Source organism: Tenrec ecaudatus, chromosome 10 (genome assembly GCF_050624435.1).
Source record: "Tenrec ecaudatus isolate mTenEca1 chromosome 10, mTenEca1.hap1, whole genome shotgun sequence".
In the NCBI taxonomy this organism is placed as follows: Eukaryota; Metazoa; Chordata; class Mammalia; order Afrosoricida; family Tenrecidae; genus Tenrec; species Tenrec ecaudatus.
Genome location: NC_134539.1, coordinates 111,605,656 through 111,620,772, shown reverse-complemented (window position 1 = coordinate 111,620,772; position 15,117 = coordinate 111,605,656). Strand labels below are relative to the sequence as shown.

At 40.0% G+C, this 15,117-nt stretch overlaps 1 protein-coding gene across 1 annotated transcript in view; it reads left to right on the top strand.

The window, feature by feature from the left end:
• CPD (carboxypeptidase D) overlaps nucleotides 1-15,117 on the top strand; it is a 75,605-nt gene that overhangs the window by 25,627 nt on the left and 34,861 nt on the right. Inside the window, exon 3 of the mRNA XM_075561260.1 lies at nucleotides 14,325-14,467. Within this exon, the coding sequence (XP_075417375.1) occupies nucleotides 14,325-14,467 (143 nt within the window). The remainder of the gene's footprint in view (nucleotides 1-14,324; nucleotides 14,468-15,117) is intronic.

The following is a 15,117-nucleotide window of genomic DNA, read 5'->3' as shown; positions in this document are numbered from 1 at the left end:
TGTACCCCTATATCCCAGAGGGACTTCCCTTGAGTCAAGCCCCAAAGCCCCAGGACTGGCTGGGGGTGGGGACAAATGTTTACTCTTTTTTTTAATGTTTACTATTAAAATTAAAAATACCTTTGGATAAAAATATTGTTTGGAAACTGGATACTCTTCCTTTAGTCTGTGTTGGGCCACATGTACAGCTTTAAAAATAAACAAGTGTGTTCAGTAAGTCTGGCAGGAGCTGCAGCTGTCAGTAATGTCAGGTCTACTGGCAGCTCTCCCAGTGGACTCTGGCTCCCTGTGGCAGGTTTTGTGTTAAGGGGCTGGCAGGCGAGAAAACCAAGGCAACAAATCCGAAACAGCCATTTAGTTATACAGTCGTTGACATTTAATATTAGAAAAATGAAGTTAAGTTTAACACAGATGGCAAATACAGCCTGTTTGTGGCATCTTGCATAATTCTTAAAATTGTTCATAACACACAGTTAATGATCCCCATTTGTTTTGAGGATTTTAGATGATTCTTTAAAAGTAACATCTAAAGCAAAACATGGGCTGAACATTGGAATGCAAACTGCAAGGTTGGCAGTTCAAGTCCACCAATTGCTCCAAGGGAGAAAGATGAAGCTGTCCGCCCTGGTAAAGAAATACCACTTCAGAGGCAGAATTGACCTGATGGCAATGAGTGAAGCAGGAAGTTGGTGACTCATGACTTTTTGATATCTTATAGTTTAGATAGTTTATCTGTTGTGTTCTGAAATAAAAGTTAGTTTGCTATTCTTCTGACTTTGACCAACTCCGGTGACTGTAGAAAGTAGATTTTGCAACTCACTAGCTGCCTTCCAGGAATAGTTAATGATAAACTCAAAGGACAGGTATTTTGTGAGATTGCATTGAGAGAAGAATATATATTTTAATTGTTGTTATTTATTTCTGTTGACTTAATTCCATCATGGTCAGAGAACACACTGTGTATGATTTCAGTTCTTGTATATTTGCTAAGTTTGTTTTATGATCCAGGATATGTTCTTGAAAAGAATGTGTATTCTGCTGTTGGAGGTGAAGTGTATTCTAAATGTCGTTTAGAGTTAGGTAGTTGATTTTTTTTCAAAGGTTAATTCTTTTTTATCCTTACTGATTTTCCTGTCTACTAGTTCTGTTATTACAAACCAAAGATCTCAGTTTAAAGACGAAGGTGTGCTTGGTTCAAGCCACAGTATTTTCGGTCACCTTTTATCTGTGCAAAAGATGGACAATGAAGACGGAAACCTGAAGGATTGAGGCCTTTGAACCCTGGGACTGGTGAAGAATATTAACTGCACCATGGACTGCCAGAAGCACAAACACTCTAGTGGAAGAAGAGTAGCCATCAAGTGAGGATGACAGTTCACCGGGAGGGGCCCATCCCTGGAGAAAGCCTCCGTTAACCCAGATATCAGATGTGTGTCCTGGAATGATCAAGCCTAATTAATAGCCAATGCAGTGAAACAGAGAAAGAGAAAAACTGGAGGCCAGCCAACACACATACATGGAGTGCTGCTGTGAGTTGGAATTGACTTGCTGGCAGGTATTTTGGTCTGTGTGTGTGTATGTGTTTGGAGCCAACACAGCATCCAGCAAAACCAAGTTGCTTAACGAATGCTGTAATTATCTCAAGTTCCAAGTGTTATGTATACTAATTTCCCCTAGCAATATTAATCACTTATTTCCTGCAGGTGGGTAATGATGGCCACAAATGTACAAATATGCTTGACACAATGGATGGATGGATGGATTGTGATAAGAGTTGTACGAACCCCCAATAAAATGAAAAAAACCACCTTGTTAATAAATTTTTAAAAACTCAAAAACAAACACTGCACATACATGAAATGTAGTGAGCACACAGAAGGCTTCATTGTCTTGACTTCTACTTTCCAAGTGACCACTCCTTATCAATCTTACACAATGACTGAGAAAGTTAGAGGGGTTATTTGAACTGCACATAGGGTTCAAATAGTTCCGTACATCCCAGAATCTTGGGCCCTTGGAAACAGTTAAAACATACAATAACAAATGTATCTCAAAATTGATTACACTTCATGGTTGCCTGACATCAAAATAGCTGCACTCTTGGCTCGCAAGTCTTGCAAGTCACACGAGAGCTCTGGTGAGTGAAAAAGAGGAAGCTACATGAGTCCTCCTCAGCTAAAGGAAGTGACCCGGTGGGTCCTACAGCGATGGGCTCAAACAGGAATGGTGGTGAAGGTGGCACCAAACCCGGCAGCGCTTTGTTCTCTGTGGTGTGGGTCAGAACAGACTCCGTACCACCTGGCAATAGCAGTTCTGCTGATTACTGAGTGAGCATCTTGAAATCTACAGTTATGAAATCTACACTTCTCCTTTTTGCTTTTGCTTCATGTATTTTGAAAGTCCATTGTTAGTTGTATACACATTTAGGATGATTATATCATCTTGGCGAATTGACCTTTTTATAATTATGCAATGTCCCTCTATCTTTGACACTTTTCTATGCTTTGAAGTCTACTTTAATCATTCATATAGATAGTCCATCATTTGGTTTCTATTTACATGGTATTTTCCATCCTTTTACTTATCTCTACTATTATATATCTTTTAAAGTTTCCTGTGGACAGCATTGGGTTGTGCCTTGTATTTTTAGTTCTATCCAATGGCAATCTGTCTTTTTTTAATTGATGTATTTACACCATTTACATTGAATGCAATTATTGATGTGTTTGGATTTAACATACTCATTTAATATTTTTTGGTTCCCTCTGTTTTTCATTCAGTGATTTCCCCTTTCTGTCCTCTATTGGATTTAAACAACTTTTTCTAGTATTTCATTTTATGTATTGTGTTTTTACTGTCTCTTGTATAGTTTATTTTGGTAATTCTAGGGATTACAATACGGTATACATGATTAACTTTTCATATATAAACCCTTTTCCCCCCATAGATCTATTTTATCATGTTTAGAGGAATGTACAGATAGATCCCTGGTGGTTGAGTGGTTCCTTGTGGGCTGCTAACTTCAAGGTCAGCTGTGTGAAACCACCAGCTGCTTGCAGGAGAAAGACAGGCTTTCTGCTCCTGTAAAGAGTTACCGTCTCGGAAACCCACCGGGGCAGTGCCACCCTGTCCTGTAGGGCTCCTGTGTGTCGGAAGAGCCTCCATGGCCGTGAATTTGAGATTTTGGTTGGAGAGGAATGTACAAACCTTATTATCCACATAGATCCTTTACCCTTCCTCTGATGCGGTAGTGGTCATATGTATTGTGTCTATGTACATAGAAAACCACTCTGGACAATGAGCTTTCAAATGAAGTCCATCTTTTAAAGAACTCAGGAAGAAAAAATAGTTTGTTCCTATATTTAGCATTTGTCTTGATCTTTCTCCGTTCCCAAAGCACTGTTTTGTTTTTTTTCTGGTATCATTTCTGTTCTCCTGGAAGAGTTTTTCCTTAACAGTTCTACTTTGGCCAGAGGGTGCTTTGGGTCCTCTCGATGGCAGTGGGTATGTATAAAATCTCTTTAACTTCGCTCCTCTCCATGATCTCACCAGCAGTCTCTGGTTCCCAAGTCTTCCGATCCTTTGTTAGAAAACCTCCTTGCCTCACTTCCTGTGACTGAGCCAGCCTCCAAGACAAAACAGTGGGAGGATTTAGATAAGGAATCCCTCCCAACTCTATGCATATGAGGTAGTTATTATGCCAACCTGGCTAATAAACACGGGTGGGGTTAATTGAAAGACGGAGGCATAAATGGCTCGGTGAGCCTCGCCTTTCTAGTTCTCGGGTCTCTTGCTTTCTGATGGTTGGACCAGGGAGCAGCTGACTTAGCCAATTCCCTGCTTCAGCTGGAAAGGCTGACTTCCTGCATGACATCCCTGAGGAGAAGCCACATGGACTTACCCCCATGCAGCCCTGGGTGCTGGAGCAGCCATGTGGAGACCCTGCCAGCGCTGAGATGCTGACACGTTCACTGACTTGGCTTTCCTCCTGCAGTCGGTGTCATAGTATGTGTTTTGTGAGATGGATGAGGACTCGGTGGACTGGTGTCAGACATAGGGGTTAATGTTGGACTTGTGGGCTTGGGCAGCACTGGGTTGGAGTGTTTTCTTGATGTGACCCTTTATATAAAACGTTCTCTTATGCATCTGAGTTTCTGTGGCTTTGTTTCTCTAATGTACCCAGACTGATACAGCATACTCTTTGAGCCACAATTTCTCCGATCATAGAAGAGGGCTCCCCTCATCATTTTAGATGCTTGCGCAGCTTTGCAACAGCAGTTAAAAGACATACAACAGTTGCAAACTGAAAGAGTAGCATTGTGTAAATAAACCAAACACAGGCCTCTATGTAGCGGCCCCAAGTGGTTTCCGTCTTCATTTCCCCCAGTTGTTGGACATTTACGGTCAGTTGTGAGTTCTCTAAAGAAGCAAACCCAGCCGTGTGTGTATTAGAAAGAGTTATATCAAGAAATGACTCACACCGTTGTAGAAGTGGTTTTTTAAGTCCAGTGTGATTCAAGTCTGTGGGTCAGATGGAAGCTGAATCCTTCTCTTCACACCTGTAGCTGCAGGGGCTGAAGCACAGGAAGCAGGACCATAAAGCAGGAAGACCCCAGGCTGGTAGATGCAGAACTGAATGAAGGGCACTCTGCTGATGGCCCCTCGAATTAACAATAGAACAGGAGGGCAACAAACCAGTTGCAGGATCCTGATCCAGCTGCAGAAGTGCACTAGCTTCTGCACTCACTCAGTCTACACTAAGAGTAGGTCTCACCCTGAATGAAACGTCCCTGAGTGTATCACGACTGTAACTGTTAGGTTTCTCAGGTGGGAAATACCTCGGTTCTTGGCTTCGCACGAGAAAGAATTCACGCTGAAGCCTGGTTTGTGATCCAAGCGGGTTTTTATAAAGGATAGAAGTGTCAGCGTGTTACAGTTAACTGAACACAGGACTGCACCCTCACATGTGGCGCCCTGGGGGGGCGGGGCAGCAGCACAGCTGAGCAAGTAGATGAGCAAGTAGAGGAGCAGGGTGGGTATGGAAAGGCAGTGGTCTCCAGGTTCTGATTTTTAGGGCCTTCCGCTGGAAGGCACAGTCGGTGGCACTATTGTTAGATCACATCATGGGAGAAGCCTGGCCCACCCAAGTTGACATAAAACCTAACTATCATAAGTTGTTTCTAATTGTTAATATCATAGTCAAAACCTTCAACGTTATCTTTCAAAACCTTCAATGTTATCTTTCAAAACCTTCAACAGTATCTCTGTGGACAAAACCTTAAAATTATATAAAGATTAATTTTATATTAGAGACAAGTTTTGGAGGAGTAATGACACAAATAGAGATAGTGGACAATCTTTTTACCTAAGAGTTAGTTAGCTTTGTTAATGTGCTGTAATACAATGACGTACATTATATAGCTGAGTTGACCGGTTTTAGAAATAATATGTAAATAACACCAACCAAACAGGGAAAAAAAACAACCAAACCAAACTCACTGCCACTGAGTTGATTCCAATTCATAGCAACCCTGTAGGACGGGATAGAACTGTTCCCATGGGTGTCCGAGACTGTAAACCTTTACAGAAGTAGAAAGGCTCACCATCTCCCTCAGAGCAGCTGATGGCTTTGAACTGCAGAACTTGCAGTACTCAGCCCAGTGCAGAACCCAGTATGCCACCAGAGTTCCTATGTTAGATCATTTCATGGGAGAAGCATGGTCCATGTAATATGTAATATTGTAATAAAACATATGAAAGGCAAACCTCAGATTTTCTGAGTTTTTTGTTTATATTATTTTGATAGAAAATATAAATCTGAAAAGTTAAGAATAGTTAATATTGACTAAAACAGTGATTTGTTATTAATTAATGAAAGTATATTGTTGAGAAATAATATGGGGTGAATTTACTATTGTGGTTGCTCTAGATGCCTTTTTGAGGCATGGCACCAAAGAAGAATAATTTCAATGTTTTTGTTTTTAAAAGGTTACTTTTGAAATATGCAGGCTTAGTTTTGAGATTCAGTTGTTTACTTTGTAATAAGTCATGAAATATGTAAGCTAGAAATGATATAGAAGATCCAATGATTAGTTTAGAGGTTACTGTGATTTTTCTGTAAAGGGACCCCATAGTAAATACTTTAGACTTTATGATCCACTTATGACCTGTTATATAGTCTTCTTTTTTAAAAATCATTTTATTAGGGGCTCATACAACCCTTTTTACAATCCGTACATACATCATTTGTGTCCAGCACATTTGTATATATGTTGCCATCATCATTCTCAAAACACCTGCTTTCTACTCGAGCCCTTGGTATCAGCTCCTCATTTTTCCCCACCCTTTCCCCTCTCCCTTGATAATTTATAAATAATTATTATTTTATCATATCTTATACCATCCGACGTCTTCCTCACCCAGTTCTCCACTGTCCGTCCTCCAGGAAGGAGATTACATGTAGACCTTGTCATCTGTTTCCCCTTTCTCCCTCACCCTCCCGATATCACCACTCTCACCACTGTTCCTGAGGGCTCATCTGTCCTGGATTCCCCATATTTCCAGTTCCTATCCATGCCAGTGTACATCTTCTGGTCCATCCAGTTATGTAAGGTAGAATTGGGATCATGATAGTGAAGGGAGGAAGCATTCAAGAACTAGATGAAAATTGTATGTTTCATCATTGCTACACTGCACTCTGACTGGTTCATCACCTCCCCACAGCCCTTCTGCAAGGGGATGTCCAATTTCCCCCAAATGGGCCCTGGGTCTCCACTCTGCACTCCCCCTCATTCACAATGCTATGGTTTTTTTTTTTGTCTTTGATACCTGATCCCTCCGATGCCTTGTCATCTCACAGGCTGGTGTGCATTTTCCATGTGTGGGCTTTGTTGTTTTTCAGTTAGATGGCCCCTTGTTTATCATCCAGCCGATGGGACCCCAGATTCTATATATTTTGACAACTGGGCACCATCAGCTTTCTTCACCGCACTTGCCCGTGCATCCGCTTTGTCTTCTGCATTTGCGTCGGGGTAGCCTGGTGTGCTTCTTCCTTGTGGGCTTTGTTGTTTCTTAGCTAGATGGCCGCCTGATTGTCTTCAAGCCTTTAAGACCCCTGATGCTATATCATTTGGTAGCCAGGCACCATCAGCTTTGTTCTCAACTTTTGCTTATGCACTTACTTTGTACTCTGCGATCTAGTCGGGACAGACTGGTGTGCTTCCATGTGGGTTTTGTTGTCTTTCAGCTAGATGGCTGCTTGTTTATCTTCAGGTCTTTAAGACTTCAGGTGCTGTATCTTTTGGTAGCTGGGCACTATCAGCTTTCTTCACCACATTTGCTTGTGCACCCATTGTCTTCAGACTGCCGAATTGTTAGAACAAAGTGTTCTTGTGTTGAGGGGTACTTGAGCAGGGTCCCGCTGTCCATGTTTCCTTAATACTAAACCTATAAATATATGTACATAGATATATTGCCCCCCCCTCGTCGTATATAAATATATTTACATCTTTATATGTCGGTATAACTTTAAATCTCTATGACTACCCTTTGCCTCCTAGTTCTTTCCTCTGTTTCTTTATACTTTCCTCTTGTCCCACTATCATGTTCTGCCTTCATTTGGCTTTTAGGAATTCCTCTCGGTTACATTGCCCTTGATTCAGCCCTGCTAGATCTCCCAAGCCCTCCTTGAGACTGATTTTGGATGACTTGTTATTCCCTTGTCCCTGGGCTTGTTAACACCCTCTTTATTTCCCCCCCCACCCCTACCTCCATGTCCCCCTGGAACTGTCATCCTGTTGTTCTCTCTTCTGGCTTGTTTATTCCACCTATCCCTTCCAGGTAGACATGCTATGTACTATCACAAGATTCTTCTTCTTCTTTTTTTTAAATAGAGCTTTTAAAAAGTATCAAAACCATTTTAGCTTGAGAGCCATATAAAAATAGCTGTAGTCTATAGTTTGTCGATCTCTGCACTAGTGAATTAAAAAGTTTTTGATGGTTAATACCAAAGTGAAAGATATTCATTGTAGAAAATACTGGAAACCCCTAATAAAATGTAAAAAAAAAAAAAGGAAATGATTCGGGCAAAGGATGTACAGATGTGCTTTATACAATTGATGTATGTATATGTATGGATTGGGATGAGTTGTATGAGCCCCTATTAAAATATTTTTTTTAAAAAGGAAATACTGGAAAACTTGAGAATGCAATGATCCTGCATAATATTTTTATCTAAAGATAACCACTGTGAACATTCTAGTGAATATAGTTTCAGATTTTCTATGTATATGCATTTTAATTAAAAAATAGAATCAGATCACAGACGGGACAAAAATATTTATAAAACACAAATCCAATGAACGACTTGGATCCAGAATATATAAAGTGTTCTCCCATTCAAAGTAAGAAAGCAAAACCCTACAATAAAAATTTAAATGGACGAAAGATTTGAACATACAAGTGGGCTCCAAAAAGTGTGTGGAAAAACTAATGAAAAGATTATGGAATTTTTCCATGAGCTTTTTAAAAGCGCTTGTGTACACCTTCCTAAGAAAGACAGACTGCTTAGTACCAGTAGGCATCAGGGAAATGCAAATTAAAACCACATGAGAAGCTGTACATACCTATTAGATTGGCAAAGACTAAAAACAGCCCATATTTGACAATACCAAGTGGCGGAAATAATGTGGAGCAACTAGAATCCTGGTATATTGCTGGTGGGGTGCAAATTGGGATCGCTCTTTTGGCTCACCCACCTTGGAAATGATCGTCGCGTTTTGATGCCGCTGAGTGCATGCGTACCACACAGCCCGGTAGTGCCACTCCTAGGGGTTTACCTGAATTAAATTGTATGATTATGCAAAAAACAGTCAATGAATGTTTATAATGGGCTTATTTATAATTGTCCTAAACTGGAAACAACTCAAATACCAAGCTAGTCATCTCTAAAAGGAAATGTGTTCACAAATGAAGAGGCATTACCTACTGGTATGTACCACAATGTGGTTGAATTTCAGTTCCTAGTAGTTCTAAGTAAATCAGATTAGTGATTACTAGGAATTGTGGAGGAAGAGCGACCTGTTATAAGGGGCATAAGGAACTTGGGGGGATGTGATAGAACTGTTCTATATCTAAATTGTGGTTGGCAATTAAACGATTGTATGTTTGTCAAAACTTACAGAACTATACACCAAGAAGGATAAAATTTAGTGGTAGTTAAAAAAAAATTTAGTGGTAGTTATATACTTCAGTTAAAAAAAACAGTCCAGTAAAAACTGGGCAAAGGGTTTGAAGAGGCATGTCAGCCACGCAGATGTACAGATGGTAAATGAAGACATGAAAAAGTGCTCATTAGCACTGGAAATCGTGGAAATAAGCTAAAACCACAGTGAGCTAACCCTGCATGTGCCCATCAGATAACCATAACTCCTCTTCTCCCGGCCCCGCTCCTGATAATCTCCGATGCACTTTCCATCCCTGGGAACCCTCTATGAAGGGGCCGAGTTATTTCAGCTATCATATTTTTCAAGCTTATTTCTCTTATAGCAGGTATCTGGACTTAATTCCTTCGTATAGCTTTTTGTAGTCCAACGTATGTTTCTGCCAGATTTTGTCCAGCCATCCTTGAGTGGATGGACCCTCGGGTTACTTTTCACCTTTGGCTCCCATTGACTTTAAATGTCTCTTTAATGATTTTCTACATGCTTTCATCCCTTTTGTTGTATGTGTGTTATTTTTAAATTGTTTCGTTAGTCTGTTTATTTTTGCATCTTAACTGTGAAGATTCACTAAGTGTGTTTTTCTAATACATTTTAATATCTGGCAATGCAAGTCTTCGCTTACCATTCTTATGTTTTAATGTTTCCATAAATACTTGCACTCATTTATTTTTCCAAATTATCTTCTATGTAATTTCGTTCCGTCCCAATGTCTGACCGCTGCTTCATAGGAATTGGCCTTAGGTTGATGGGAAATTTGATTTTTGTGTGCTCAGGTCGAAGCCGAGTTTTTTCAGCACATTTTTAATGCAGTTTTTGTGGTAAAGTTAGGTGCCTCGGCGGATATATGGGTTGGTTTATACTCGAGTATGTAAGATATATTTTCTTTTATTTCTGAAATATAGGAGTGATTTTTACATTGTTTTTAAGTGGTCATCCTATTAAGTCTGTTTATTGCCAGTATCATTGCACAGGCTTTATGTTGAACTTAAACAGGGAGTTAACGAAGGAAAATTTGGTAATGTTATATCATAATTTAATTAGTATTCTTCATTTCCACTGGATTCCACAGTATAAAGCTCATGTTAATTATATAAAGCAGTATTATGGTTAGAGTAACTATTAGTAAGAATTGGAACTCAGATCTGTAGCACCTACCATAAAAAAACAAGTCTTGTCTCCACTGGGGAGAAGTGTTTATCGATGAATCATGAATCTGACCTTTAGTTTTGGAGTGTTCCAGAGTTATATGTATAAAAAAAGCAAGAAAAGCCTATTTATAGCGTGTGATCAGGAGGATTAGAGGCCCCTAAATGTAGCTTCTTCTTTTGGAAATAGGAAGTTCTTTGGGAAATCTAGTTTCTATCTTTAAAAACACTCTGTCCGTTGTCTTCACTCTACCCTGGGGATGTTTGTATGTGTCACTGGCTGGTGCAGGCAAGTTACAGCCTTAAGAAAATCATGCCCTAAATAACAGATTGGGCAACAGCCTAAAATGTCACCATACAACTGGTCATGTTGCTTCTTAGCTAATGTTTTTAAGTTACCACTGAAGTAAGGCAATTAAGGGACAGGCAGGAGACTGCGAAGGACTTTAGTCTGATAATTACAGTGTTATAAAGAGCCTGCTCCATTGCCTTCTGGCATAATTACAGTGTGCGTTGGCCCTGTTTTCAGCTTAACACAGTTACATATGTGGAGGCTTCAAAGAGTTTATGGAAAAATGGAGTTACAAGTTAGTGGAATTTTTTCACAAACTTTTTGAAGCCCCTTGTGTCTGGAAGAGTCTCTAAACTCTGGATAAAAATGTGTCTCTTACTTATAAATCCAGATAGCCGGAGTATAATTATTGTCCTAAGCACAAATGAACCATTGTATGGGGGTGACCGATATAATAGCAAAAATTGGGGGAAGAAGTATCATGTACAATTAATCATACTCGGGGCTTCCAGAAGTTCATGGAAAAATTCTGCCCTGTTGCTCTTCTAAACGTGGCCTGCTCTTGGTAATGTCCGCATCCTTAGCCCAACTGACTGGTCAGGATCGTCTCTGATCCTTTCTCTCAGTGCCTAGCTCTTAGCAGATGCCTTTGACCTTTGTTTATTTTGTGTCTCCCCTCCCGCCCCCTCACACCAGTTACTGCTATTTCATTTTAGACTTCCCTGTGTTCACCTGGACCATTGTAAAGACTTCTAATGGGGTTTTGCTCTCCAAACCATTGTACCTTCTACTCATTTCGGTCACTCTGTGTGAGAACAACCAACCAAAAATGTAGTCATTCCTTTATGTTCTAGAGAGCCAGGGAAGCCTTCACCCCCAACTTCTTGTGTTGCTGTCTGCCTGGCTGACTGCAGCCCTGTGTGCCTGTCCTCCCACTGTAGTCTCCTGGATGTTGGTTGGCATGTACGCATACCTCCTACCCTGCATCTTTACTTAAGGTACTTATGACTAAGATGCTCCTGAGTCCCCACAACCCTTTAAGACCTCACTTAAAAAACCTCTGCCCCAAGAATCCTTTCCAGGTCCACACCAAAGCCCAGTATTGGAACTAGTGTCATAGGTAGGCAACTAACTATCTCTATTATCATGTTTTAATTAGTTACTATGGATATAGTTGTCTCCTCTGCTAATGAATTATAAACAAAAACAGCCTTCTTTATGCTTGAATTGACTATCATTTGATAATAATCTTCTGTATCCTGAGCCCTGATTGCATGTTGCCATCATCATCAGTGTGGTCTTGCTGGCTAACTTTGGGATTGGGTTCCGTTTCCTCCTCTGTGCTTCTTTTTCAAAATGGGCCTGATTGGAGATGCATGAAGTACACAGAGCCCTGAATTTTGTTAAGTGTTCTTTGCTTAATTGCTTGTTTACTAATTGTTGAGGTCTTACACTAAATCTAGATTTTGTGCCTCAACAATACCTGTTCTGTAAATATGCCTATGGAATGGAGCATATTGTTAGAAAGGTGGACATATTTCAAGAACTATTATGTCTCAAAGCACACAATGGAATCTCAACAAAAATGAAATGAACAGGGCAGGCTCCAGTAACAGTGCCGCTGCTTCCTTGCCTAGGGATTGGTTAGTTTTGCCACATTGCCCATTTCCTTTACTGTTTTCGGAGTCCCTGTTCTTTGATGAGCTCCTAATAAGCTGTGCTATCAACCTTGACATTGACCTTTTTTTTTGTCCTCCAAAATTGCCTTTCTCCAGCTGCTCTTTCCTGATCTTAAACAACAAATCAGTATGCAACATCATAGAATCTGAGAGTTGGAACGGTCCTTTATAGTCATCTAATGCTCACCCTGGAAAGAAAGAAAGACCTCTTTTTTCGGCAGATGAGTCTATGACTCAAGTGTTGGTGCTAAGTCAGCTTGAGAAGAAATTATTCTCCCTTCGGATCTGAAGGATTCTTCAGACCGTTCTTTGCGATGCAGTGAGGGTAAAGTCAGATGAACCACAGAATCCACAATTATACTTTGAGCTTCCAGAGGGTAGGGGTAGGGGAAATTCTTTGGAGGAGAAAGTTGGGGAAAGAGAATGTCTTGCCTGGCACAAACATATACCTGAGTTTTGATGGATAGTGAGCATTGACTGAGTCAAAAGTGACTTGTGAGACTTCTTTCAAGGAAATGGAAGAATGTGGTACTTAAGAAATTGGGCATTGGAAACCTTCCATACTATTAATAACTATTTGCCTCCTCCCCTCTCCCTTTCCAAGTCTTTATCTACTAACAAAATATTAATTTGAAAAATCAAAGGACATTGATGATTCGGTAAATAGACTTTCTTTGGAACGGATGTATGGCTTTATAGAGGGATGGAAGTGGTGAACATGGAGACCACAGGTGCACATTCCCCTCACTACTTCTCTCTTTCACTAATACATTCGGAAAGGGTTTGTGGTGTCTTACTTGTCCCCTGGTTCTTGACACCCTAGATGGAGCTTTTTCTTTTCTTTTTTTTAACTTTGCCTCCTTATTGATAGAATATCATTAGAATAGTAAACCCACTCTCATAGAGTTGATTCAGACTCACTGTGACCCCATAGAGGTTTTCCGAGATGGGAATCTTCATGGGAACAAATTGCAGAACAGCGAGGGTGTGTGCACTGCTTACCCCGCAGCAGCACCAGGCCACTCACAGAATAGTAGGCCTGGATAATACTTGTGCACAAATTCACTTCCGAATTTTAAGTTCCTGCGTATTCTTTAAAAAAAATAATTTTATTGGGAGCTATTAAAGATCTTATAACATTCCGTAATTTAGTCACATCAAGCAGTACTGTACAGTTGCTACCAGTCAGTTTAAAAACATTTTTTTAAACATTCTCTTTCTTCATGAAATCCTTGATATCAACTCCCTTTGATCCCCTCCCTCCCCACCAGGAACCCTTATTTTTATTTATTCATTCATTTACTTATTTATGCTGCATCTTATACCATCCAATAAATCCACTTACATACAGTTCTTTTGTTTGCTCCCCTCAAGTGGGGTTATACAATCTTCAGTGCTATCAGCTGCTCCCCTTCGCTTCCCGTTCCCTCAGGGAACCATTACTCCTGTTACTGTTTCTGAAGGGTTATCTATCTTGGGTTTCATGTATTGAACAATCTTAATTATACAAATGAACATATGAAATTTTAACATGATTAACGAGGTAAAACAAATGAAAGCCATAATAAAGGGGAAGAAATATGAAAGAATTAGAGGACAGTTAATGTGTTTCATCTGTGCTGTATCACACCCTGGATTTACCATCCCTTCTGTATGGCCCTTCTGAGAGGGACCATCCAACTGACTTGCAGGTGGGTTTTGGGTCTCCACTACATCCCCACCCCTTCACATCAATTTGGTTGCTTGGTTTTGAACATTACTGCTCTTGTTATTAACTGATGCATTCATACTCTCTCTCCTGTTGATTCCTATCACCATTGGATGTGTATATTCCTTTAACCTACCGTTATAATCCCTTCTATAATTCAAGGGCTTTCTTTAAATTCAAATAATTTAATGAAAAGAAAATTTATATGGGGTAGTTTCTTTTGGAGAGTAGAATTGTTTGCCTTCTGAAAGTAAACTGAGTTTTCCTTTCATGTCACAGGTGGTATGCAGGATTACAATTATGTTTGGGCCAACTGCTTTGAGATCACGTTAGAACTGTCCTGTTGCAAGTACCCACCTGCTTCGCAGCTTCGACAAGAGTGGGAGAACAATCGTGAGTCTTTGATCACATTGATTGAAAAGGTAAAAGTAGCTGACGGGAAGGTCGGGATATGGGGGGAAGGGGACACATTCATTTGCATACGAATGAGTCTAGATACTCCTTATTTTATTCATCTGTTTTTAATATTTAAGCTTGTAGATTGTCTCTAGAGATGATTTTATCACAACAAATTGTGATTTTATCACAACAAATTTCATCTCTACCTCTCCTACGTATTACCCTCTGCTTTCTTTTTACCCCCACTCCCGCCCCCAAGCTTTCTTGTGTAACAGGGCTTCTCTGCCTGTCTTTTGGGCAATTCTGCAAACTGAAAAAAGTATCCACATTTATACTCTCCAGTTCTTGCAACCTCATTTGCCATTCCTTGGCTAGAGGACCCTTAATACTGTTTGAGCGATGGGCATTCAGGTTTTAATATCAAAATAGGCTCATACAACCATTGGATAGACCAGAAATTAATACTTATAACTTGATTAAGAAAATCATCAGTCTGGCCTTGAGGAGAGGGAATTTGGAAAGCACCTAACTTACTAGTCTAGATTTCAGACCCATCTGAATTATGTTGGACAGGGCTTAATGTTTTTTGTTTACATTTTATTTTAAATAGGAAGGATTGAAAAATGTAAGGCATGAGAGGGGTAACTTTTATATTTTAGAAAGTCTAGCATCA